General features: G+C 38.0%; 1 protein-coding gene across 14 annotated transcripts in view; it reads left to right on the forward strand.

Moving 5' to 3' along the window:
- NEK6 (NIMA related kinase 6) overlaps positions 1 to 26,977 on the forward strand; it is a 109,952-nt gene that overhangs the window by 60,527 nt on the left and 22,448 nt on the right. For all 14 annotated transcript variants that reach the window (XM_065572617.1, XM_065572604.1, XM_065572611.1 and 11 more), the window contains 3 exons: positions 8,776 to 8,886; positions 14,742 to 14,850; positions 17,770 to 17,877. In XM_065572617.1, the coding sequence (XP_065428689.1) occupies positions 8,776 to 8,886; positions 14,742 to 14,850; positions 17,770 to 17,877 (328 nt within the window). The remainder of the gene's footprint in view (positions 1 to 8,775; positions 8,887 to 14,741; positions 14,851 to 17,769; positions 17,878 to 26,977) is intronic.

Below are 26,977 nucleotides of genomic sequence, written 5' to 3' on the forward strand. Positions count from 1 at the left end.
ATGTTTGAGAATATTTTGTTTTATGTCCGTGCAGGCAGATTACTATTTGTGTTGGGTGGCAAATCAAGTAAGATGACATATATTTACAATTCCTGTCTGGAACTTTGCAGTGGACCTCTCTTTGGTTGCAGGGTGTTTTATCTAACTAGTTTCCATAGCAGTTTTGTGCAATACATGCCTTTTGGCCCACCTCTTGGTTCTTTGTAGTTTTCTGCCCTTTAGAGCTCTAGGGGTATCCATTCTGCTCCTTTTTGCCTTATGCACAAGTATCTCTTTTCTCCTCCACAGATCTTGCACACAGCATGGCAGGGGCATTGGCTGGGAGGTATTTTTTCTTAAAAGTGATTATGCATCACCTGCTGGCCAGGTTTTGGCCAGAGGGCATGTGCATTTCTATGTATTTGAGTCCACATGTCATGTGTGAACTGGGGTTATTTAAGTGCTGACTATGTATGGGTTGTTTCCACAGTACACACATCCCTCTTTTTCTCCACAGTAATAGAGGACTGAACAAATTTAAATATGCAACAGATACTGCGTGCTATTTTGGTACAAGGAGACAGGCTCTGCCAGTAGGTGATGAACAAAATAAAGTTTGGAAATTGGTGGCAGGAGAGTATCAGTGCAACTTGCCCCTCCTGCCACTCCCGACGTTGGGAAGTGGTTCATTAATCAGTTAGTTTACACTCAATAGACTTTGCATGTAACCTCTGGTAAGAAAAACCCAGCTTCGGTTCCTGCAATTGGATCACACTGTTGTTGCTGTTCTTTCATGACAAGGATGAGTTTCATAGTTTGATTTGAGTTAATGTACAAGGGTCTACCTTTCCAAAGCACCTGCTGGCAGGGATGGATAACGGCTATCGGTGTGAGTTTGTGTATACACAAAGTGATGGCCAGAGGAGAACATCCCTCATTCGCTTCACGGTGGTAACAGCTGGAATTCATACAAGAGCTTATCCAACCGGAAGCCATCTTATTGCATCTCTCTTTACATATGCAAAATGGAATGTTAGTGTAGCAATAGGAATTAGCTCTTCTTCTGATGAATATCAGATATCATGATACTACAGTAGGTGAAAGTCCGGTCAGCCTGTGGCAGTTGTATGGTATGGACATATAGTTAGAATTATATCAAAGCTGTTTATGTGTGCGCTTAGTCTACCTGCTAAAGAGTTTGTAATGAAAAAGAAAATAATGCCAAACTTACTATTCACCAAGAGAATTTTGGATCCTGGCAATTCAGATGTGGAATCTTACAGAAAGATCATTTAGTTGTGGGGCACTGTCATATGTTTGCACTGGACTTATTCAGGACAGTATGTGCAAATTTATCAGAATCAAAGGTGAGTGAAAATAAAATATCCAAGATGACAAGGGCTCATAGACAGTCAATTATCATCCTAACCGTATGAGATGACCAGAGGCAACTCCAAATCTTCCTGTGTAAAGCTCACCAAGGAGCCAGATGTCAAGCTGTGAATACTGTACTGTCTGGGTTGTGAAAAGAGCAGTAAGAGATGGTATGATATGGTGGGATAATTAGCACTTCCCCATCTACTGTATTGCTTTTAAAATATATAATCAATTAAATATATATCTCTACATATAATTTCCTCCATTCTTAGCTCTTTGACTCTTCTTGTTCTCCCAAGTATCTCTTGCTGTACATAGCGTCAACTGGCAGAATTGAAGGCCTGTTCCAAATCCCTTTGAGGTCAATGGGAGTTGGATCAGGCTGTAACTCAGCCAGCATGTTTAAGTTGGGCAGCTTTACAGGTTCAAGAACAAGCAAGTCATGGTGTGTCCTGAAGAACGTGACAGCTATCTTCCAAATAGCAGCAAATGTGCCACTCTTGTAAATCATAGGCCACAGTGACTTAGTTTATGATTCTTCTTCCATAGCTGGGACTTCATCCCAGTAGTAAATTGGCTCTGGTTATACAAGTAGACTAGATTCATTACTAATTCGTATTTTGTTTTTTTAAATTGAATTGATTTATTTGAAAATATTACCAACTCATATTCCACAGATGCATACATTACCCAAGATACATATTTTTATGAAGAAAAGGCTATTTTAGCTTGGAATCCATAGTAACTTATGCTAACATGTCACTTATCTTTATGGAAAACTTTAACTGCGTCATTTTTCCAGGTTTTTATTTTTTTTAGGATAATGTTAAATTTTACCTTAAGTATTTCTAAAGTTTTAGTAATCCTGCCAGGATAAATTAATGTGTGTCTTTACTCACTCTAAGCCAGCTAGGAATGAGATTTTTCTGATGAAAGTCAGAGAGTTGAAATCTCTGTTGTAGAGGGGTTGCCCACTCACTTAAGCCCAAAATGTAGCAGTTGATTTTTAAAAAAATGTTTACTCAAAAAATAAATAAAATCTGTACCACTTTGAGGTTGGAAATTAATGTAGTCCAATTGATATTTTGTATCTGAATTGATTTTTCTGTCCATTTTACATTGAAACTTGTAGGAACAATGGGTAGGTATACCCTGCTTATGTGCAAATGTACTAATAGGGCTCAGTGAATGTATTTTTGAAAAGTATTATAAGTATTTCAAATTAAACCTATTTTTTTTCTTTAACATCAACCATTCTCCTTCAACGTTTGCAACTCAAGCATTTCAGCATTGTACTTGTGTATGAGAAACAGGAAGTGAAACTGACTAGAAAAAAGTGAAGGTGGATATTTGATGATCACTCTCCTATCTGAATGAAATGCAGAACATACACAAATTGCATAAGTGGTGACAAATAAGAAACTTAAATTTTTTTCATTTTAAAAAACACAGCCTTAGTAATGCAGGGAATATCTTTTTAAATTATTTTTTCCTTTTCAGGAGATGCTGTAGCCTCCAAGGTTTTTGCATTTTGATCCTTGTTTATTGCCTATGACAACATACTTTGAGTTGTGTTTTTTAGTTATTTGCTACATAAAACGACTGTGAATTGGGGAGCTTTAAGCATTACTGTCATAAGTCTCTCTCCTGTCTTGACAATATAAATTCCTGGTTGAAAAATGCAGTAAAGAATAATCGTGCTGTGCTATGAACAACCGTTGCTGGTTGAACACTTACATAGCCCCATCAAATAAGCTGGAGCTCAAAGTATGGTTTAAAAAGTCAGTTTGATAAATCATATTGTATTGCAAATGCACAAGGGATATATTAGTTGATACTGCCGATAGGGCACTTCTTTCAAATGTATATTAGTTTTCAAATGAAAGATCAAACAAAATATGACGGATTTTACCCACGATGTATATAAGTCCGCTTCTGAGAAACTGAACAAATCACAACTAAGAGTAATCAAAGTTCTAAATGTCAACTTGAGAAGCAGTTTTTAATGACATTGTACAGGTCAGCATTTTTTCATAATTTGATGCAGAGGCAAGTTATATTCCCAAAAGGCTGTGAGGCAGAGTTGTTCAAGGTTTTGTTTAGAGACTAGGGAGGATTTTAAGAGGCCAGCTTCAGTACATCTGTCAGTGTCAGCAACTGGAATGCATCTCACTCAGTGCTGTAAAGCTAATAACTTGTCAAATCAATATTTGCAACTCATCTCTTGTTAATTGATAGCTCCCATGCTGGCTGTTCTTACAGCTACGTATAAATAACTGAAGGCCATTTTACAGAGTCACAGAGGTGGTTCTTAGAAAAAGTAGTATTTCACATTTCAAAACTTGACATTGGTGTACTGTGCTTTCCAGTACAATTTGAGGATTGTGTAGTGGATGTTTCTACGCATAAGGCATTAGGCAGAGCGAGTCCATGTTCTGAGAGAGGAGTAAGGTTTTAACAGCGTGACTCCAGTTTATGTTGCAGAAGACATGTGATCTCCCTTGGCATGGCATGAAGAATTTCCCTGGAATTTTTTCTTTTAAACTTTTTTTTCCATTTTTAACAAAAACTGGCCATAATTGTTTTTATTAGATTAGTGTGCAATACATTTCAACAAAGTCAATACTATTTTTTAAATGAGTAACTTAACACACAATATCCATGTGAACACCCCAGCTCGCAATATAACAATATTATGTAAAATTGAATAAATTCTGTCCTTTAACTATTTTATTAGTTTTGAGAAAGGCAATTGTTCCTTTTATCTTAAATAAAAAGTTTAAAGTGTCTAAGGGTAATGGATTCAGCAAACTGCTTAAACATGTGCTAAGTCCAACTCAAGTCAGTGTACTACTCGTGGGTTTATTGATATATAATAAATGTCTAACTGTAATGTTTTATCTGGAGCTTAGCCAAGTAATCAGTTTGGATACTTATATTTGTGAATTTTGTCCCATGATATCTACTGTTGTACGCTAAGTTACTGCCTCACTCCAAAGTCTAGAATAATTTCTGTGTAAACTGCAAATTAAAACAATTTACCCAATTTTTTAATATACCAAGTTAGACTCCATACACTTTTTGTTGTTGAAGGAATCGGACAGGCTTGCTGCAGTGAATCTGTGTCAAAATGGTGCTTTGCCTCTGCTTGTTTTTGATCCAAAGTTCCTGTATGGCTACAGAAATAAATGTTGTTTTGTGCTTAGTACATTAATTGGAAAAACTTGTGCATTTGGGAGGTAATAAAAACTTCACTGGAACTGCAAAAAGTAGAATACCCCATCAAAAACCAGCCTAGTAAAAAGAGAGGGTAAAACAGCTCAGTAATATGGCTGTAATCAGCAGCAGGGAGCCAACATGCTCGCTCATTTGGAGATGACTTGCTCTTCTGCATGCCTCTTGCTGACAGCATTGCTGTGCATACACATCAGGCATTAACTGCCATCAAACTTTTAGGTTGCATTAAAGAAATGAGAAAATGTCAATAACCCGAGCTAGGGCATTTTGTGCTGTTTGTGCGTTTAAAGATTGGTGAGAATTAAGGTTATGCAGTTTCCTTCTGTCAAAAGATTAGAAATTTCAAGTAACCTCCCGCATAGCTTCCCTGCCACGTGCATGCACAAGCGTTGAGGGTACGGGGGCGGAGAGGGGGGCAGGATCTCTGCTTCAGTCAAGTCTTTTATAAAACCAGTTTGACTTCACTGGATGTTCTGGGGTAGTGGGGTTCAGAGGTGTGGGGAATAAGGTGTCTTTTTTTGTTTTGTTTTTTTAACAAATCTTTTTTTTTTTTTAACAAATTTAACATATACAATCTCCATATGTTGGTGGCTGGTCTGGTCTGATGTGCTGGGTGGTGGAGTAAGGAACTTTGCCGGTTAGCTCTCTGGGAACAGCTTTAACGGACTAGAGGGATTGGTATTCAGCTCCTGCTGCTGGTAACAGAGGTGAAAGGGGGAATCGTGGGAGACCCACCCACAAGGGTAGAGGTTAATCTCAACATAGATATATTTTTTTAAAAAAGTTTTAAGATATTAATCAAAAGACTAAGACATGGGTTGCTTGGAGAGAGTTCATGTGCCAAGCTTGCTGAGCCATCAGACACTACTGGGAGGCAAGTTCACAGACAAGCCTGGCAGGTCCTGGGAAGCCTGCAGAGGATGCCCCTGACACCAGTATTGGGTGGAGAGCAGTGTCTGCAGGGAACACTTGAACCTCTTCGGCTGGAAGGGCAGTAGATCAGCACACCTGAAGGAAGACATTTTTTAAAATATTCCGTTGAAATGTCTTGACTGTTTAGATTTTTTTTTTTTTTTTTTTTTTTTTTTAAGTTCAGCCTTGTGGGAATATTCTTCTCTTGATGCCTACACATGAATCCCATTAACACTAATGTGAGTTAGTGTCCAGGCATTGCAAAGGAGAATCTATTGCCTAATGTGCATGCAGAGCAGAGTGATTAACATGGTGGGTTATAACAGTGTTTCTGTCGGCTCAGTAACCCGTGAAATAGACACACAGGAGTCACTACTGTCTGCTGGATGAAATGCCCATTTTTTATTTTTTAAATTTATTTTTATTGGACTTTAGGCTTACAAAATAGAGAAATGCAATTCAGAAAGAGGCAAAGAGAGAGAGAGTACAGAAATCAAGATACATACAGTATGTTCCAAGTAATTACAGTTGTCAGTTTTGTTAGGAGAATCAGACATTAAAATATTAAAACAGAAATTGTAATATGTTTTGTTTCTTAATTTAGTCCTGGGAATAATGCATAACAAGACCAGAAAACAAGAGAAAAATATTATAGTATATATTAGTGTACAAATCCTCTCATGCTGCACTTTATAAAAACAAAAGCTATTTAAATAAGTGAAATCTGGATTAACAATTATAACCAAAGAAAAAAAAGCCAAAGCACTCAACTACACAGAATAGATGGTGAGCTTGTCTACCATAATGATGGGAATGCCCCTGAAATTCTTCATTGTCCTGCCATAGAAATGGAATACAGGCAAGTGATATCTCTTCTTTCAAGACATTTAGGGAACGGTAGGTAGAATCATATAAATGTAGGGCTGGAAGGGACCTCTGGAAGTCATCTAGTCTAGCCCCCCATGCTAAGGCAGGATTAACTGTATTTAAAGAATAATTTCCAGTTGAAACTCAGCAGAATCGGTGTCTCAGGTAATGTACACTTCCTCATGAATAATACTGCGCATAGAACAATATGGTGGCTTCCTACTGATGGGCCTGATGAATAGGACTGGGGTCATGTGGAAACTAGATTTTGTTGTCTTTTGGAAGCAGTGTCACCTACTTCCCTTAGGATTAGACAGAAATGATAATGATGCTTCCTATATTTCCAGACGCATGCATTGGGGTTCTGTATTCCTTTCATTGTAGATGGATGCATCTCATGTATCAGTTCTCAAAGTTTTTGGAGAAGTTTTCCCATAACTTAGGGTACAGTATCAAAATTGTTTGGAAAGCCTAGAATCCACACATTTCCAGTCCACACTTGGCTTTTCAGAGTTTGTAATCTTTCCTTCTATTAAAGAGCTACTTTTGACTAGGTATTTTGTTAGTTAGGAGCTTCTCCTGCAGAATTGTCTACATAATAATCTTCAGTGTCGGGTATGCAAGAATTTCAAACAGCCAGCTTTTCTGATACTAATTCCATCTTTGCATCCCAGAAGATGCAGATTTTTATAAAACATGTAGGGCAAAATTGATTTCTGAAGGAGCCCACTTTCTCATCTGCTGTACTTTCTAAGGAACACAGTGGTGGCAGTGAACACATTAATGCTACAGGACAAGTGGTTCACGTAGTAGCTCCATCTAGCCGCACATTTAACCCAAAATGATCTTGGTGGTAATTGGCATCACTCAAGTCAGTGGTAGTACTCACATGGATAAATGTGGGCACCTGCACAAGTGTTTGTAGGTTCGGCACCTTCTCTGTAGTGATCATAGCAAATCTTTAACTAATTGTGGCAAAATTAATATTTCACTAGGTTTATTCAATATCCTGTGTAGGCAAAAAGGTCTGAAATGGGATCCAAGTTGCTCTTTTCGCCCTCCATGAGCTAAATAATAACTGTTTAAATCTGCAGTTGTTTTACTGTCTCTTCTGAAAAAGATCTGTACATTAATTTTTTTAAATAGTTATTAAATAGAAAAAGGCTCTGAGTAAATACAAACACAGTAAAAGCCTAGGGTTAAATTAAAAAAAAAGGCAAGACTTAATTTTTTTTATATTAATAGATAAAACTGGGATTAGATATATACTTTTAAAATGGCAAGGGTTACTAAAGAAGCATAAATGTAAAAATAATTTGTAAATAAATGAAAAGACTAGGATTGAATATATTTTGAAAATGGTAAGGGTTAAAATTTTTAAAATAATGCTATAGGTTAAATACCCTAAAATAATAGGCAAGGATCAAAAATATTTTTTTTAACAAATAGAAAAAGGGAAGGATATTGTAAAATGTAACAAACATTAGAAAAAGGCAAGATTTTCCATATTCTAGTGTTAATTATAAATCAACAGAAAAAAGCTAGGATTAAATGCAAAAATATAGACCTGATAGAGGCATTGGTCAAATTTTGTTTTTTAAATTAATCAAGATTTAACCATAAATACAGCTTTAAAAGAGAGAGCCAGAACTAACAAGCAGTATGTAATCTGTATGTTATAGTCCGGGGTAGTCAGTTATTTTTTGGCAAGGTCCAAATTTTTGGTCAAGGTCAAGACTCCAGAGAAAAGAAATAAATAATAAAAAAACCAACAATGATAAGTAAATAAAAAAGATTTGGGGGTCCATTCAAAAGTGTCTCGTGATCCAGATGTGGCCTGCGGTCCACCTGTTGACTACCCCCGTTGTAGACCTTCCCCTGCCCTTCGTAGTTTTTGGTGGCAGGGAGAATGTCTGCCTGTATGTTTGTAAAGCACCTAGCAAGATGGTACACCGATCCTGAATGGGGATTTGAAGCTCTACTATAACAAACATCTTAGTAGTGTGGTGGGGCTTGATATTAATTAAAAAAAATAAAAAATGAAATCCTGCTAATTGTAGCTCAGACCAAGTTTCTCCCAAAATCATGATTTTAAACCCTGATTATCTGAACATACAACAGAATAGACCATTTGGAACTAATTGCTCCTTACAAAAGACTGCTTGGCTTTCTCTTTTGCCTGGTACGCATATGAGATATAATCTGAATTGTGTTTCACCACACATCCTTGTGTGTATATGGACACACAGCAAATGCCATAGCCTTGTCTTTTGTTAAGGACACTGCTGTGGAACAATTACAGGAATGAACACTGATGGGCCGTATATTTTGAGTCATTATTACTGAAGCACCTTTCATGTAATGTACATTCACTTTGCGTGCTCTCTCTCTCTCTCTCTGCAGCAACTGAACCACCCCAATATAATTAAGTATTTGGATTCTTTTATTGAAGACAATGAACTGAACATTGTCCTGGAACTGGCAGATGCAGGTGATCTCTCTCAGATGATTAAGGTAAGGACACACCAATTCTTGAGGCAAAATAGGGGTATCACATTTATTCTGGAAGTTCAGGCGACAGATACAAGCAGATCTGTACTAGAAACTTGGGGCCTGATACCCCGCTCGCTTACATGCATTTCAATGAAAATTTCAACAAGCTCAAAACCAGAACTATTTCCTAATTGAAAACAAAAACAAACCAAAGAATAAACCCTACAAAGTGACATAATACAAGAAAATATAGAAAAACTATTAAAAAAAAAAAAAAAAAGCATTGTGAATGCTTGGAATGGATGTTCACTAGAATTTTAGAGAATAAGTAAAAGTGATTTCCAATTCTGATTAAAAAATGTGAGGAATCATTTTAAGTCTGAAAATCTTATGGAAACTTGAAATGTGGGTTGTTCATTTGATAATTCCTTAAATATGTAAAATGAAAATACGACAAAAAGGAAAGGAGGAACGGGATCCGGACAGTTCTCATGCTTTTTTATTTTTTAAATTAGTAGCATGAGGACTGATGACATTGGTAATTTTTATTCTAGCTGATGTAACTTCAGAGATTTATTATGGAGAGCAAAAAAAAGGCAAGTCAGGATACACGTCCTTCCAGTCTGCAATATTACTAGAGCCTTCCTTCTCTTTATTTTGTGTAACTTGTGAGCGTGGGAGATGGTGCTTTCTCGGAGTCTAGTGCATGGCTTCAGAATTTATTCTTGGAACACACCAGAATTGTCACCAGCCTTTACTGGCTGTGGAACAAAATGCAAAGCTAGCATATTTGTTGTAGCCTTCCTTCTCTTTCTACCTCTGTGTACATACAAGAACAAAAAGAAAGGGAAGGAGGAGGAAGGTGAACCTGGTGTGTTTGGCAAGAGGGGAAAAAAAGATTTTTAAGAGGGGAAATTCCTTTTGGGATTAGACACATTTCCCTAAAGGCTTCCTACTTGGAAGTTTTATACAGAGTCCCATGACCCCACTCAATTTTTCACAGGGATCTAACATTAGTTCATCAGCCATTTACCATGTTTATGCCATTATTGTCTTTGGGCTTTTAATTAGAGCATGGAATATGAAAACTGGTTAAGAATGTATAGGTTCTTTTAGTGTGTCTGAAGTTTGTCCTGCACTTACTGTCACCCCTTGTGATCTTTCTGAATAGACATCTTTCTTTTGAGAATGTTTATAATCTTTGGCTTCTTCTGATTGGTAGAATCTCCCAGCCTGTCTTATCCTGCATTTCTCCTCCTCTCCCAATCTGTATTTTATTGCATTAGTGCCCTACTGGGGAAGGCACAAGTACGTTTTGAACTCACAAGAATTTCATTAGACTATGAATCTTACTCCTCCATTAGTGCTGGTTTGCTCTTTACTGCATTCTTGTTATAGTTTATTCTTGTCCTATGATCCTGAATATTCTTAAGGTTTTTTCCCCCCACTTCTCTCAAATCAGCTTTCTCTTTAACTGTCTGTCTCTGCTTTTTTCATGTTCTTTTGCTCCTTTTCCCCTTCCTGAGCTGCCTCTCTCTGACCTTTGTTTCCATAGTAGTTTTCTGAAGGAAGATGGGCTTGCCCTCTCCCCCGGGAATTTAGGAGTCTTGAATGCCCTACGTGAACTGGGGTTCTCTACACTGTAGCCTTGCAGATCTATTTCCTCATCCATTCTAATTCTAAGCAATATCAGTATGGACCTGGATTCTGCCCTAGGACATGCAAGCCTTGCAAAACTTGCTTAAAAATTTACTAGCCCATTCAAAAAACCTACCTTTTACCATGAGGATAGATAATGAAGAAAGAACAAATGTTTTGTCAAAAAACAGTATTCACTCATAGCAAGTGGGTATGTATAATTTTGCAAGGCTGGTTTACCCGGTCTCTGATTGATAGGCACGTTTAATTATTGTAGGGTAACTAGCCACGTAGCTTGTCTGCTACATTTAAGACATTTCAAAAAGTATATTGACTTTCCTTCACAACAGGGATTTAGGATTGAGAAAATTTTCAAGTGTTTTCTCTTCTCTGATGTAGCTCTTAGGAATACTTGTATTGTTGGAACCAGCTTTAGTTAAGCTGTTATCACCTGCTTTTGTATTTTCTTTGACATGTTAATCTTTAGACATACATCCCCTGTGAGAACAGATGTGGTATATCATGTTTGTTAGCACTCTTAACCTTCTCTCCATATTTTACCTGTTTTTGCCATCATTATTCTGTAATTATCATAAATGAACATTTCGGAAAGTTCACCTCCTCCTTGTTGTCACAGCTAAAATACCTGATTAACAGATTTGTTTTCTCTGTCAGCTCAGCTATGAGGCACCAGGCCAAAGGCTGTCAAACCAGTTAGCCATTTAGCCCGTAGTTAGTGGCTACATTTACAGTGCAGTGAAAATCTCTGTTTCAGAGAAGGAATTTGCTTCATCAAGGGGAGTGGGGGCTGGAAATAGACCTGTGGTAGAGAGTTTTTGCGGGATGGCCTAAAGTTTTCAGCCATTGCTTTTATCCACAAACAGTTAATGCTGTTAACATCTATAAACCTGAATTCGCTGATGGTGACTCAAAGTATATGTGGATGGTAACACTAGCGGCTAGTGTACCTCTCATGCTGAAGACTGTTTCATGCAATGACCTGTGCTCAGGGAGATATTACTTCCTGAATAGGCTAACCTACAAAGAGCAGGGAGGAAGTCAGGCCCTTGAGGAGAGCTCATGATTATTGTTTCATCCTGCATATACGTTTAACATTGCATTGTTGCCGTTTACTGCATGTTGCTCCTTCTCCCAAGAGACCCCAGAAAACATCCAGATTGATCAGAGGCTTTTCAGTACTTGCATTTAAAGATTTGAGGAAAGAAAAGAACCATTCTGAAAGCAAGTGTTGGGGGCAGTGACCATTAGGGTGACCAGACAGCAAATGTGAAAAATTGGGACGGGGTGGGGGGGTGGGGGGGGGTAATAGGAGCCTATATAAGAAAAAGCCCCCAAAATCGGGACTGTCCCTATAAAATCGGGACATCTGGTTACCCTAGTGACCATGCTCCTGTGTAAATCTTTGAGTAGAGTTTGCTTAGTTGAAAAAAGTAGTGCTTACACAATTTTAAAATATTATTGTATCTGATGAAGAAATTTCACGTTTTGGCTAAATGAGCTTTTCATAAATATAATAAACACAAATGTACCATTCAGGATTGATAATTTCAGCTTTTAATATTTTTTACTTCCAGTTTGGTGTCTTTCTCTAAAAATTAATGTTGGTGATTCTAAGGGCAGGTCTACACTAGAAGCGCTACATTGGCACAGTTGCCCCGATGAAGCTGCGCCGCTGTAGCGAGTCTGGTGAAGACATTCTGTGCTGACAGGAGAGCGCTCTCCTGTTGGCATAATTACTGCACCGCCATGAGAGGCAGAAGCTATGTTGGCGGGAGGGCATCTCCCGCTGACATTGCACTGGTGTGGCCAGCGCTTAGGTCGCTGTGACTTGCGTTGTTCAAGGGGGAGTCTTTTTCACACCTCTGAGTGACGGTAAGTTACATCGACTTAAGCGGTAGTGCAGATCTGCCCTTAGTTTGATAACTTGGACAAGACTGTGATGCTATAACTAGTAAATACTTTATGGACTTGCCTGTTTCCCAAAATAATTGTAAAAGGAAAGGGGCATTGATTCCTGCCCCGCCTCCCCATGATACAAATAGTGTATTTTCATTTGTGACAAACCTGTAGATAGAATTTTGATGTATGCAAAAATTAAATGCAAACAAGGATGAAAAATGGAAGAGTCTATTTACATGATAGTGTAGTTAGCATTGGGATCGTCATGATTACCAGCCTGCACCGTTGTAGAATAGGTGAGGAACTCTGGTTGTCTCTTTCATAGGATAGCAAACACCACTCGAGCAAAAAGCTAGAACCAGCTCTGCTTAGTGATCTTGTTGAGAAAATCCTCAGGCCAGAATATTATACTCAACCAGGTCCCTGTACTGAAACAAAAGGAACTGAATTTTGTAGTGGTTAAATAGAATCCAAATATTAATGGATAAAGTTGTTTGATTCCCCCTTCCTCTCTCCCCACCATCCCCCCTTGTTTTAGACGTATGTTAGTCTTATGCTTCAGGGAGGCGGTAGGAACAGCAATAACAACACTCTGAAGGTGTGAGAGTGATAAAAACAGGGACTGTCTTTGTCATGTCCCTGTCGCCTGCATTATTTATGAGCTGTTATAAAGCTGATGTAACAGTGTGTTGCTGTATAACCCACTGGAGAATTTTGGCTTTCTGGTAAATGTCAGGCAAATCTTATTGGACATGACATTTAGAAAATTACCACTTGTGGTCTAACATATCTTCACTTAAATACTTTAATGAGAATTAAGCTAATATTCTGGTGTAAATAACACTTTATCCATCATCCTCCGCAGTTCTGCTGCACTCCACTCTTAGGTTTTGGTTTCAAACTGCTGCAAGCTGTCAGTTTTGCCTTTTGGCGAATTGCACAGTTACACCTTTTCACAGCTGATCTGCAAGCTAAATTTTTGCCATTATTTGATTCAGATAACTTTCATATAAAATGCTGAATGTCACAACAGGCATCAGCTGTCTGTATCAAGAGGGACAAATACAAGATGGGCATCTTTCAACCAATCTAGCACCTTTATTCCTCCTCTTAAGATTTTTAGTGAAAATTCTTAGTTGTATGATGTAAAACAAATATAATGGTAGAGCATCATAAGGGTGCACAACATCTTATCAGAAAAATCACAGGTGCCTGTCCAGAGGAGATCACTATATAATAAATTATACCTTACGTGGCAAAGGATGACAATAATAAACATTAAACAACTCTGAAACCTGTCATTAAACAACTGAGGTTTATATGCATCTTATTGGTTCTGTAACTAAATGTATAAATAAAGAATTGGTTTAGTGCCTGGAGTGAGGGTCACTAAAGAGTGTCAAGTACTGGCCAGCAATGGAAAGGTAATCCAAAGAAGTGAGTTTTGAGAAAAGATGTAGAGGGCGAGGTGCATGGTTAGCGAGGATATTTCAGCAGTGTCTGTCCTGGATTATACTGGTGATAACTCAGTGCCTTGCTTTATTTACATCTTGGGGAATAGCACGTAAAACTACTCCAGAGAAGTATCGACAGTTTATGGCTGTGCTATGTGGTGGTGATGATTATGATTATTAATTTGTGTGTGTTCTAACAATGCTCAGAGGCCCAAAGGATTGGGACTCCATTGTACTATGTGCTATACAAAGCCGTGATAGGACAGTCTTTGTCCCAAAGAGCTTACAATCTCAATTTTTGCTTCCGTGTAATCTGTTTTTATTTTTGCTTTGAGACAGTTTGGCTTTCCCAAAGGTTATGTCTACGTGTGAACTCTTAGGGATATATTATTACATCGGAATTGGGGATACCCAGTTGATTCCATGGTAGTTTTGGGCGTCTGGGGGAAGAAAATGGAGAAATTGATTTTCTTTGTTAATAGACTGTACATTAATGATGAACATCTACAAGATGTTGGTTTTTTAAAAAAATCCTTTGTTACTTAAGGCAAAATACTCCAGACATTTGTTGTTTTGAGGCATTAAATATGTTTTGCAAGGTAATTAAGGAGATTAATGCTAATTATAATTGGTGTCCATTCAAAAATGTCAAACCTATTTAAGCATATTTTTCATAGTGGTTGTTAATTAGTGAATTGTACTGAAGTTTACATACACAGAGAAGGAGTTAAATGCTAATCAGAAGATGAGCCATGCCGCTGTTGATCTGGTGGACATGAGCAGTCAACAGCTGACTAACATGAGTCCAGGAGTGAGACAGATATTTTGCTTCTTCACTGATCTTTTATTTATTTCCTTCCACAGTATTTTAAAAAGCAGAAACGGTTAATCCCGGAAAGGACGGTGTGGAAATATTTTGTGCAGTTATGCAGTGCAGTCGAACACATGCACTCCCGCAGGGTGATGCACAGAGGTAACATTAATTCAGTCTCTTTTCACTGAATAATAATATAATGTTCCAATTAGTAAGCGCCCACATTCAAAAACAATTATGCTGATGTTCAGCCAGTGCATGTTTAGAGAGAGACTGTGCTTGCGAGATGGATTTCTCCTCGTGTCTTTTGCCTCATTGTTAGAGGATTCAGTCCGAAGTGAGTAGAGTATTATGAAGATGAGCTGCTTTCTATTCCAGACACTGATATTAACTAGAAGTGTCAAACCTGCCATTACAAACGTGTCAGAAGTAAAATGCTGAGACTAGTGGATGCAGTGAATGCTAAGAAATAGTCTTAATTATATTTAGTACGACCTTAGAGAGAGTTAAGGGGAGTTTTTCTGTCTCATAAGCGGATTTGGGAATATTAATATAAATATGTTCCAAACTTTTTTATACCCCATTCTCAATGTTCATTAATTATTTTTCTAGCTCTTGTCTTAGAACTTTTCATCACTTTGGTCTCTATCCAAAAATTACTTTGCCCCTTATAGTACAAATGAAATGTTTTGTGAAGGACTTGACCCAGGAAGTGCAAATGCACCACAAAGGAGCAAATACCAATCTCGGCTGCTCATTAATTCCATTCCCTTTACAAGTGGCGAATGCCTCACTCAATTCGCCAGCAAAGGGAGAACTAGAATTCCGCTCCTACGTAGTTGCCTCTTGCAGCCTTCCAGGTATGCCTGATTAAGACTATAGTAAATGATAGTAGCCTGTCATGTACACAAGTCTACTATAATTCAGGGGGAAAGAGGATTCACTAGTGCACACCATGACTTGGGGTTTAGCTTGGGGAAACTGAGCTTCACTTACTTTGACTGTCTTATAAGCGGACAAAATATTTTGTATAAAACCCCCTGTGATGTCCTGTCAGACAGGATGTGTTGGGCAGAGTGAGAGCTCTGCTTTGTGAATGAGATGCATACTCTGCTGGGTGGGTTAGCTACGTTATATTCCAAGTTTCTGGTGGTTTTTCTGAAGAGGGGCCTCTCCCTCTTCCCCCATTGACATTTTGCAGTTCATTTTCATTGCAAAGATGAGGGAAGGGTTAGAGTGAAGCGAAGGCAATTCAGAGCTTTCCTGCTTTGCTTTTAGGTTATTAGACTTGTGTAAAGCTAAATTGTGCATTTTTTTTTGTAAAGGTGGAAGGGGAGATCAGGGAGAGCTGTCTGAGACATCCTTAAAAAAAACAAAAAACAAAAAAACACCAAAGTTCCTACTCTCTCCCTGATTAGAACCCGCTGTTCCAGTTTAGAATGATCTTTGCCTCAAATGTTGGACTTGAACAGTTACCTGTCAGACATTTCAGATTAAAAATGCATGGTGCTAACACACTGTTGGCTTATAATTTCTTTGAGTTTCCCCAAAATAGTTGCCTCATACAAAATTCTGCAGGGAGAGTGTTGCATCTTGTCCTAGCCCTGGAAGCCATCTTTGATTCAATGTAGGTATGAGGCACTGCAGGGGGCTTGCGTTATTTTTCCTTTATAAGACGTTAGGATGTTGAAGACATTGTAATCCATGTGGTAGAAACATTCTGCCTTCAGATTATGACATTTGTTTCGTTGTACGAGAGTCTCGGCAGGGCTCAATGTGCTAATGCCTGAGCTGAACCCTCTTGGAGTCAATAGAAAGAGCCCCATGGACTTTTGTTGGCTCTGGATCAGTCACATATCCAGATCTGTAGATGGTGATGTAATGAACGTGCCGTATTTTAGAATGGAAAGATCACTCCATGACTCGAAATTTTGAAATCAAGGTCAGATTTTTTTCTAAAAGATATGCTCTTGTTTACTACAGCTGTTGGACTTGAAGCAGGAATTATATGTGTGGAAATCCTATGGCCTGTGTCATGCAGGAGGTCAGACTAAATTATCACAATGGTTCCTTCCAGCCTTAAAAATCTATTCACCAACATTTAAATAATCAGTCATTTTTAAAAATGAGAAAATTATTAAGTTAGGCTACTGAAGTGGATGGACCCTTGCTTGGCATGTTACCTGCGTGCTTGTAACTGCATGTTCTATTCACAAGCTAGTTCCAACCCATTGCAGTGTGTTTCAATGTGAAAGAGACACAAAAAAATCATGTTAATGTAACTTACAAACACATTTGTTACTTATCAGGGGACTGATATTCAGTGAGCAAGTTGATAATCAAAGGAAGTGAGTGGAAGAATGAATCATGTACAAGCCCATCCTAATTAGGTGACTTCCCTCTCATATCCTCAAAATGTACTGAGTGTAACATGGCTCCACCTTCATTAGGAGGGCCTTCCCTCTATTAAGCAACCAATTTTGTTGGGCCCTTGAGTGGCCATTTATGACAGAAGTCAGAACTGAAAATAGAATCCAAGTAACCTAGCCCCCCCTCTAACTTAACCATAAGACCAGCCTTCCAACAGAACAAACGTGTTGCTAACATACGGTTTGCAAATTTGCATCTTAAGCCTGATACAAAAAATATAGAACTTTGATATAAAACACTGTCCCATTCACAAAATGTGGATCAGTTTTGGACATGTAGATCAACCTTTGATATAAGGGGAAAGTCAACCATAATAAATAGTTCTCTGTGTAAATGTGACATTTCCAAAGGGAAGCTGGACTTAAATATTTCTTTGATTTCCGTGAGTGAGAGAGGTTACCTCTTATGTTATGCTGTTTTCCTACAACTTTTCCCTTGCTAATATTTCTGCTGCACTGAGAAGTATACTCAGGTTTTTTTTTATGTAACTTGAAGTCTTAGAAGATTCAGCCTATCAAAGCTGTGCAGAAACATGGTTCTGATTGAGTCTCTCTTTTGTGCAGAAGAGGCTCCAGGCTATGTTTCCATTGCAGTATTACAACAGATAACCTTTTGTGGCTTTGACCTTTTCCTTGTCCCTTTTTGCAGACATAAAACCAGCCAACGTGTTTATAACAGCCACAGGAGTGGTGAAGCTGGGAGATCTTGGATTAGGCCGCTTTTTTAGTTCTAAAACCACTGCAGCACATTCCTTAGGTAAGATGGCATTTTTAGCCATTAAACACCCTTACACAATGTATCACTGTGAAGTTCAAACAAAGTGATATCTGTCCTCTTAATGTGACAAAGGTTGGTTCAGCGGGTACCTCTGACATGTTTTCTATGATACAAGTTTTAAGTGCTGTTTATATATATTGGGTTTCTTTATGCAAATTTTAAATAGTTTTTTTTTTAATTTTTTTAATTAAAACTCTCCATGACATTTTTTTTCTGCAACGTTGTTCACTGTGGTAAGTATAATGGTTTCTGATATGTGACTAGGTTGTCATAGGCATCTTTCTTTATCTAAATAGCACATTTGAGTGTGTGAGGCACTGTATTTAGAGGATTAATAAACAATAAGATCCAAGATACCTTCTCCCTTTCCTTAATTTCTTTTTTGTGCTGATATCAACTGTTGCACCACCAACTTCTTTTGGTAATGTTGATCAGCTGACTCCCTCCAAGATCCCATTCTCAGAGAGCAATTGCAATGGGAAGTGTGTAAAAGCACATTTCCGTAGAAACCCTTGCAATTCACCAGTTCCAAACAAGGACGTTTTCTCAAACAACCACCATAACAGCTCAGAGCAACATAAAGCTCTTAGACCTGAGGTGAGTTTCAGGTGGTTTTCTGCTGTGCAATTACACGTCTTTCAAAATCGTCCGCTGTCCTTGTGTGGTGGCTTTGTTTCAGAATACTCCTGGTGGCATCTGCAGAAGTTCTGTCTTCAGGAATGATATCACTGTAAGCCTTCGTCCCCAGCAATGGTGAGGTGGGGTGTGTGGTATCTAATTTGATACATCTACTGGACAGATTTTAACAGCACTGTGACCGTCTAGTGGTCAGGCAATGGTAGAGGAGAGCAAAGTGGAAGACTTCAGTGTGTAGCAATGGCAGTTCTTTGTCTCTCTTAGGAAATAAATATACATTCGGTCTCCAGGGCTGTCAAGCTGGCACCTTTCTTCGGCCTAAAATTCACTTTATGAACAAAGTTTGCTTCTTAGGGAGGTTTTCTGTAGGCTCCTGATCTCCTCACGGCTTGATACTGCTATAAGATTTGTAGTTTTAGGATGCAGTTGCAGTAGAGTCTGTATAACGACTGTTTGTTGTTTCCAGCAGTGCTTACAATGTGCTAGATAGTTACTATATGTAAGACAACCTGCTTCCTGCCCCGAAGAGCTTACGGTGCTGAATATTCAAGCTTCTCTAACGGACACGAAATCAATATTCCGCTAATTGCCCAGCAAACTCTTTTGGTTGGGGTTTTTCAGAGACATGAATCTGCAGTCTCTATGTGTCAACAACCATTACTCTTATTCCAGTTAGATAATGTATGGAGCAACATTGGCTTCAGTGAGAGAGGGTTAATTGTCCTTTCTTTCCCATTTTGGTGATTCACTGCATTTGTAGTCAAAAGGGGAGGGGAGAAGGGATCTTGCTCTGTTATCTTGGCTAAGAAAATAGACCTGTTCAGTTATCTGGCTTGCTTGACAAATAAGAATCCTGATCATGCTCTAGACGTGATACTATATTGAAGGTTTGGCTAAATTGATCATTGACAGAACTACAGTGTTAATGTTCTCTGGGCACTAGTTTGAATTGTAGCTAATAGTGGCTAATATTGGCCTTAATTGGATCTTTTAAAATTGAATTGAACCCTGAAAAGGGATGGGTGGGTGCATGTATGTGTGTGGTTAGATGAGGAGTGTTCAGAGTTCCACAGATGCGGCAGAAGAAACTACAATTTTTATCCCTTTTCATACAAGAATAACAATAGTGGGTTTCACCCTCTTGCCATCAGGCTCCATTATTTGAAAAACAGGTAAAGGGTTAAAGTGCTTTGAGCTCAGCAGCATGGTCAGTGGAAGGCACAAGATGCAAAGTGCACTATGGTCATTTAGGCTTCTCTTTGTCTTATCATAAGTTTTCAAGAGAGAACATTGGTGGTATCTTCTACTTACGAGAGTTAGGTTGTTTTACTTGATAGTACTTAAAACCTGGTTTGCTACAGAGGTGAGAGGTTTTGAGGATCCATTCCCTTTGGAAGTAGTTCAGAAACATTTCTAATTACTGGCTTTAACAAGGCATTAAGCATTTGCTACTGTAGCATGAAAACTGAGCCTAAAAGGATCCAAGCTGATCCAGATTTAGGATGAGATGAAATGCACAACACACACTATTTTATTTAACAGAAAGTGTGTGATGACCTAGTTTGTGTGTGTACGATTGTATGTAGATGTCTGTAATATGGATATGTAGCTCTTTAGACTGTACACACACACACACACACACACACACACACACACACACACACACACACACACACACACACACACACACACACACACTTTATTTGAGCACTGTCAGTGTTTGGTGTGCTGTACAGATTATAACGGAAGACTCTGCCCCAAGGAGTTTATTGTGAATTAGACTGGCATACACTTACGGCATACAATACACTTGGTGAGTGGAAAGTAAAGTCCCAGTGTAGTGCAGATGTCGTTTGTGTTGTAGTGTTACGCACATAGCCATTCACATTAATGCATTGAAATAGTAAGTGGGAGAGTTGTATTTAGTATCATTGTAGGATTTCACTGCATTTTTCTTACTTCTCTGATTTCTTCAGTAGATGTTTTTGTGACACTGGGTTAGAAAGTGCTGAGATAGATAGATAGTGAGGAGGGCCACAGTACCTATGTAGATAGATAGATAGAGCTTCTATACAGGATATTTTTTTTTTACTCTCCCAGTGAGAGGGAATTGGAAATTTAGAGCATTATTAATGAAATACCTTCTGCACTAAAATATAAATTGTTGCATGGATACCATGTGACAGTTAATATACAAGTATCCGATAAGTGCTTTATCTCATCCAGTACTTATTTCAAACACTGATACTTCATATCAGTGGTGGAAAATTAATTTACTATGTTATTACAAAGATATTAGAATGATGAATAGAAATGGATATAAAATTAGCAAAGCAAACTATAATTACCTGTTATAAAAGGCAGCCCTACTAAAAATGAGACCGTAAGAGATGCAGTAGGAATTTTCAAAAACCTATGACAAATGTACACTTGTTCTCATTACCCAACAAACATCCTTAAATATCACTGTAATCACACACTTCTGTTTATTCCCCTATTTCCCCAATATGAGTGGTGTGATTCCAACGTTTTCAAACAGTTCCTCTGTTTGAATAAAGCAACAAAGAGTCCTGTGGCACCTTAAAGACTAACAGATGTATTGGAGCATAAGCTTTCGTGGGTGAATACCCACTTTGTCAAACGCATGTGTTTTGAATATTCTGTTTGAATAATACACCTTTCTAGCGTATGCAAGATGATAAACAGCATGAATGTTTTTTTTCTTAATATAAAGGGACTGTATATAAAATTTGATTTTTCATGTAAACTTTGTTACTGTGCATTATTTATAAAGCTCTAGATGGCTATATGGTTTGCTTCATACTGATACAAGATTTTAGTTCTTGAGAGCATAAAGTGTTTACTATTCCAGAGCATTTTTAACTCTGTCACCTCTTTTTAAGTAAAAGGTGTGATCATCTAAGAGAGGTTGCTTCTTTTCTTTTCCTGGTCAATTATATCTCTATACTGTATTAACATGTTCAAAAATACTCGAGTTTTATCTCACTAAAGAGCAAGTAGCTCTATTTAAGTTCTTTACCTTTAGTTCCCAAGGTCAGTTTGGACTACACAAGGTGTTGATTTCATTTCACTTTGTATTTGTGCCATTTCTCACATTCCGCAGAAGAGCCTAGCTTAAATTGCTACTACCTGCACTGAATCGACATTTATTTGGTAATCGTGTCACATACACCAGTGAGGCTTTTAAGCACACAGAAAAACAGAGATGACGTATGAACCTTTGTTGTTATAAAAAGATGTAATAGCAAGCGAGGTACTTCTAAAATGTACGTACTCAAAATATTAGGAGAGTTTTATTTTACTGTAAGATTTCAGTCTAGAATGTATTTATAAAAAGAGAAAAAAAATCCCCATCAGAGTAAGTTAAAATCACATCATCAGGAATGGGCAAAAATATGATCATGTCCAATAATTTGATTTTATCTAGTTTGACTGCTGTGCTTATTATATTAATAAGAATAAATTGGGGCTTGGAAACTGGCTGAACATGTAAACCAGGCTTGTGACCTTTATCAGAGCTCCTCTTTCTTAATTCAGAAAGCGCATGTAATAAGAGTTAAAGCTCCTCTGTGTGGATTCTGCCCTTCCTCCAAAGAAATAGCATCCCGAAAGCAAAATGAAAACTAATGTGAAAAGGTAAAATCCAGGTTTCCAAGGGGGAAAGAGCTGTTGACAGTGATGCTTGTTTCCAAATAAAAAGTACATTCTTACGTTCAAAAGATATTTTGTTTGGAGAAAAATAATATTTGGAGTAATAGCTGTTTTTACGTAATTGGCTAGATTTGTAGTTTTGTAGCAGCAAGAAAGAGAGTCTGGTTTAAAAAGGTTTTTTTCATTTGGAAATTTACATTTTAGTAAGTGTGAATGATATTTTATATATATTTATATTTAAGGTAGCTAGATATACATAGATATGATCTTATACAGGCCTAGTCTGTGGTATCTGATACTTCCTGTAGCCATGTTGCCCTAGCAACCACCCTGAACCATAATTTCTAAGGCTGCTGACCCATGAATTGAACACAGGGCTTATGCAAATATATTCGTCTAATTTTTTTCTTTCTTTGTATTTCCTAATATCAGACTGGCATAAAAGGGCATTCGGCAGCACCACAACCCGTCTGACAGGTGTACTATCGGGCTGTGGCAGCGCAGCCGCCTCAATGTCAGAAATGGAAGCCATAATTAGAGCAAGGAACAGAATGAACGTCAAACGAATTACCAGGCAGCAGATCATATTTGTCAGGAAGGATTGCATACATAAAAATTAAGTGACAGTACACGCCGGGGTAATGAAAGAAAAATGAAAGATTTGCCCATACACAGCTCACAAGATACAAGCGAGTGTCTTGCTTGGAGCAACAGCAGGCTGCACGACAAATTATGTGGCTGGATTTTGAGGTTCCTGTTTCACCACTATAGTCTGCATTCGTAAAACCAGAGAAAGTGAGGTCCACTTCCTGATAGACAGACCGACAAAAACACATGAACAAACACACAGAAAAGTTGGATGCAGGCTGGTCCCACTTGGCCCTGACTGCAGTAAAACCAGCACCCTGTATGAATAAGGAAGGGAAGTGTATTGGATGAATGGTAAACCCCACAAATAAAATGGTGAAATCGACTTTTCCTGGATGGTTAGAGGAATAACCTGGGGGAACTTGTAGGGTACCACATATTCTGCTGCTGCTCTTTTCACTGTAGAGATCCCTTGTTGTCGAGGTCTATGTTATTGCAGGGAGCAGTCTTCACTGCTCAATGCTTTACCTGAAATCTTCCACATTTTTAAAGCAAACCCTTGCAGCTGAATTACTCGCTAAGGGATATTTTATTAGCTGCCATTGCCAGGTAGCAGTGCTGCCCTTCTGTCCTGTCCCCAGTTAAAGAAATTGCTCTCTCCCCCCCTGGATAAATCCCAGGTTTTAGCTGGAAAGGAGAATGGAGATGCATATAATTAAAACTTCCATTTATTAAGATTTTTTTCCCCAAAACGGAGAGAAACAGTCTCTGGTGAGTGGGATTTTTTTAAAAATTAATTTCTTTGGAGAAAATATTGCTTAACCATTTTCACGAAAAACAAAAATACATTCCAATTCTTTTGTTTATTGCAGTGCATGCATAATTACATTTAAAATCTTTCCTTTTGCTTAGGTGTTTCCCCTTTTTGTACCATATGGTACCCCTTTGACTCCCATTTCACTGCTAGGTACAAGAAGTTACTAAATTTAACCTAAAGCTTCCTGTCCAGTAACAAAAGTGAAATCAGATGTAACAAGTGGATTTGTGTTGTTTCCCACCCACGGTGCATAGCAGCTTCAGAGTTACAGTGGGTTTCTTCCAGCAAATAATTGGAATGGGCAGGGTTGAAGTTTTCCCGTACTATTTTTCCATATGCTGCTCTTTAAACTTGTCTTAAAACCCCGTTGTAAAGACCATGTTATACATTTCATCATTCCTTTTGTGAACTTCTCTGTGAGATGAGCAAAAAGAGGAATAAATCATCAGTGCATGGTATTCTGTCGTGCTTTGTTTAAAGCTGTTAAATAGGTCCCACAGCATAAGTTAGGACAGTTCTAAGAGAAGATTGTAAACAGCAGAATATGGTCAAATATTGACTAAAAATTCAACACTGAATTGATGTAGTTTTGGTTTCTTTTTAAATGCACCAAAACATTTACCTGGTACAACAATTAAATAGCTTATAGATAATTTCCATCAATGTTAAAATTGACTGCTTTTTTGTTAAATTAATTACTATATTTTTTTATTAGTGAAAATCCTGTGTCTGGTGGTATAATCCAAAATTGCAGGTTTGCATAAAAAATTTGGGGGAAAAAAATATATGTTGACATTTTTTTTGCCAAATAGACTCAAATTTCCTCGTGTCAGAGCAGATTTTCCTTTTGGGGATACCACCATACATGTCAGACCTTCTCAAAACAGAACACACAAATAGCCATTGATCAGACTGCGTGTGGGTTGCTGAACACACATTCCTTCTGTGTTTTCTGCTCTGCTAGAGGGCAACCAGGGAGTACCCCTTTTGTCTTGAGAAGATCTGGTGCACAAATACACTGGTCCCCATTGTTCTGCTTGCCAAGCCAGTGTGCCATTCCAAGCAGATTCATGGTGCATTTAGAACTGCAATGACTAGAAAAGGGGCCTCATTGAGAAACAAAGGACAGAGGAAACCTGTGCTTAAAATTTTAATGCCCATCTTTTCAGTGTTCTGAGCAAGTTTGTTCTTTCGGTATAAGCAGTAGATATAGTATTTGTGGGATAAAATGCAAACTTGTAATCAAAGAGTTGTTGGTTAATTTATTGTTATGATTAGGGTTACCAGATAGCAACTGTGAAAAAACGGGATGGGAGTGGGGGGTAAGAGGCGCCTATATAAGAAAAAGTCCCCAAAAATGGGACTGTTCCTTTAAAAACAGGACAGCTGGTCACCCTAGTTATGGCTAATAGGTATAAATAGAGTACATAACAGATAAAAGGATTTTTGATTATTTGCAGTAGGTGGATTGTTCCTAATGGAATACTGTCTGTGTTGTATCACAACTCTTTCTAATCTACTTGTTGCATTAATCTCTCATAATTCTTTTTCTTATTTGCATGTAATCTTCTTGCTGTAGAAATAAGTAGATTTCAATCAAATCTTTCTTTAAGTTATTGGAATGGAATTTGTACTTCAGGGTGATACTTGAAGGAATTTAGAGGAAACTTGTTTCATGCTTTTGACCATTCTTTCACCTTTATCTTGCTTGTAAGAATCTGCATAGACTCTGCTATGGAGACAGCATGCTTGTCTCCTGTCAAAAATTCAGCAATCCTGCAGTAGTTCTACAACTAACGAATGAGTAAAGCAAGAGCAACATAAAGTGCAATGCCGTCTCAATTTGACTTGATTGAGTTTCTTAAACTGTTGTTGGATTTTTCTTTTTCTTGTAACAGCAGAAGCTGCAGTGCATCCAGTCTCAACTGAACACTTCCATTATTGCAGACCGGGCTTATCCGGAATGTTTGAGAATAGGAGACAATTGATGGGTGTTATAGTTTCTTAAGGTTTCCATAGATTACAAAGGACAAGGAATAGGTGAACTGTCTTAAGAGTTCAGTGCCTTTCAATAGGAAGATTAAGATTCTGTAAGTGTGCATCAAAGTATGAAAACTTTTGTTTTGGCATTTAGACCCTCATGTAGCAATGTTAATACTAGACTCCTCCTTAGGATCGCTGTAAATTCTCCTATGTAACAATTTACAGGTTTATCTTAAGAGATGAGTCACTTGAGCATTGTGGGTGCTGATTTCCTCTTTGAATTAGGGCCTTTGATTTTATTCGTACTAAATAGATATTGTGCTTGAACCATATTAAAAAGTGGTTTTCTAACTCTGTGGTTATGACACTTCAATATGTGTCTTGCATATCAATGGCAAGACAACAATCTTCAACATTTTAAATTATTTATTTGAAACATTTCTTAAACTAAGTTAGACCTGTGTGGCATCTGAGTTTTCTGAGGCCTGGTCTTCGCCTTTTCAAATGTAATGAGCATGTTTCAAAAACCACAAATATTTCAAAACATTGCAAAGTTTGTTTGGAGAGAAGTGGGAACATCTCTGGAATGAAGGAATGCTTTAATCAGTTTTACCCCTTGGAGGCCCATGTTGTGCTCTGATATTTCTTGGTTTGAAAGTGGGAATACTCTGTAAAGACACAATAAAGGTCAGAATTTGTTAGGTTCTTCTTTCATATTCAGAACTCTGTTCCCTGCTGGGAGAAAGCAAAGCGATAGATTCAGAAACACAGTTCAGTTCAGTATTTCCTTGTCAAATTGCCTTTTAGTTTATATCACAGCCAGTTTGATTGACCAATTTCAAGTAGATACTTAAATTTCCTATATTTTTCAAAACCACATAAACCTCTAAAATATTTTAAAACCTCTGCACCCTTTTCAGTCTGACAATCTGCCTGAAGGCAATGGGAGGGGTGCGTGAGAGAACATTGCCACAAGAGAGTAGAAGAATAGAGGGAGAACCCTAACAGTATAAATTAGATTTTGTCCTTGTTTCAGTTTGTGAAGAATCAGGAAAAAGTTTCACAAGGAACTCTGATCCCTGAATACATTGTATTTGCACAGGAAAGAACTCTGATATAACCCAGCATATGAAAAGTTAAAACAAACAAAAACCTCACGTTAAAACCAAGAAGCCAGCAGTGATGATTTTAATAATGACAGAAAACGCCCCTCATGCTACCTTAAAGTGCTTTACAAGGATGGGTGAGCATTGTCACCTCCGTGTTACAGAAGGGGAAACCAAGGCATAGAAGTGACCTACCATTTGTCCCAAAGCGATTCAGTGGCAGAGTTGGGAAAAGAACCTAAGTCTTCCTATTCCCAGTTGGCTTCCATAATCTCTC

The sequence above is a fragment of the Chrysemys picta genome, chromosome 18, assembly GCF_011386835.1.
Source record: "Chrysemys picta bellii isolate R12L10 chromosome 18, ASM1138683v2, whole genome shotgun sequence".
NCBI lineage: Eukaryota > Metazoa > Chordata > Testudines > Emydidae > Chrysemys > Chrysemys picta.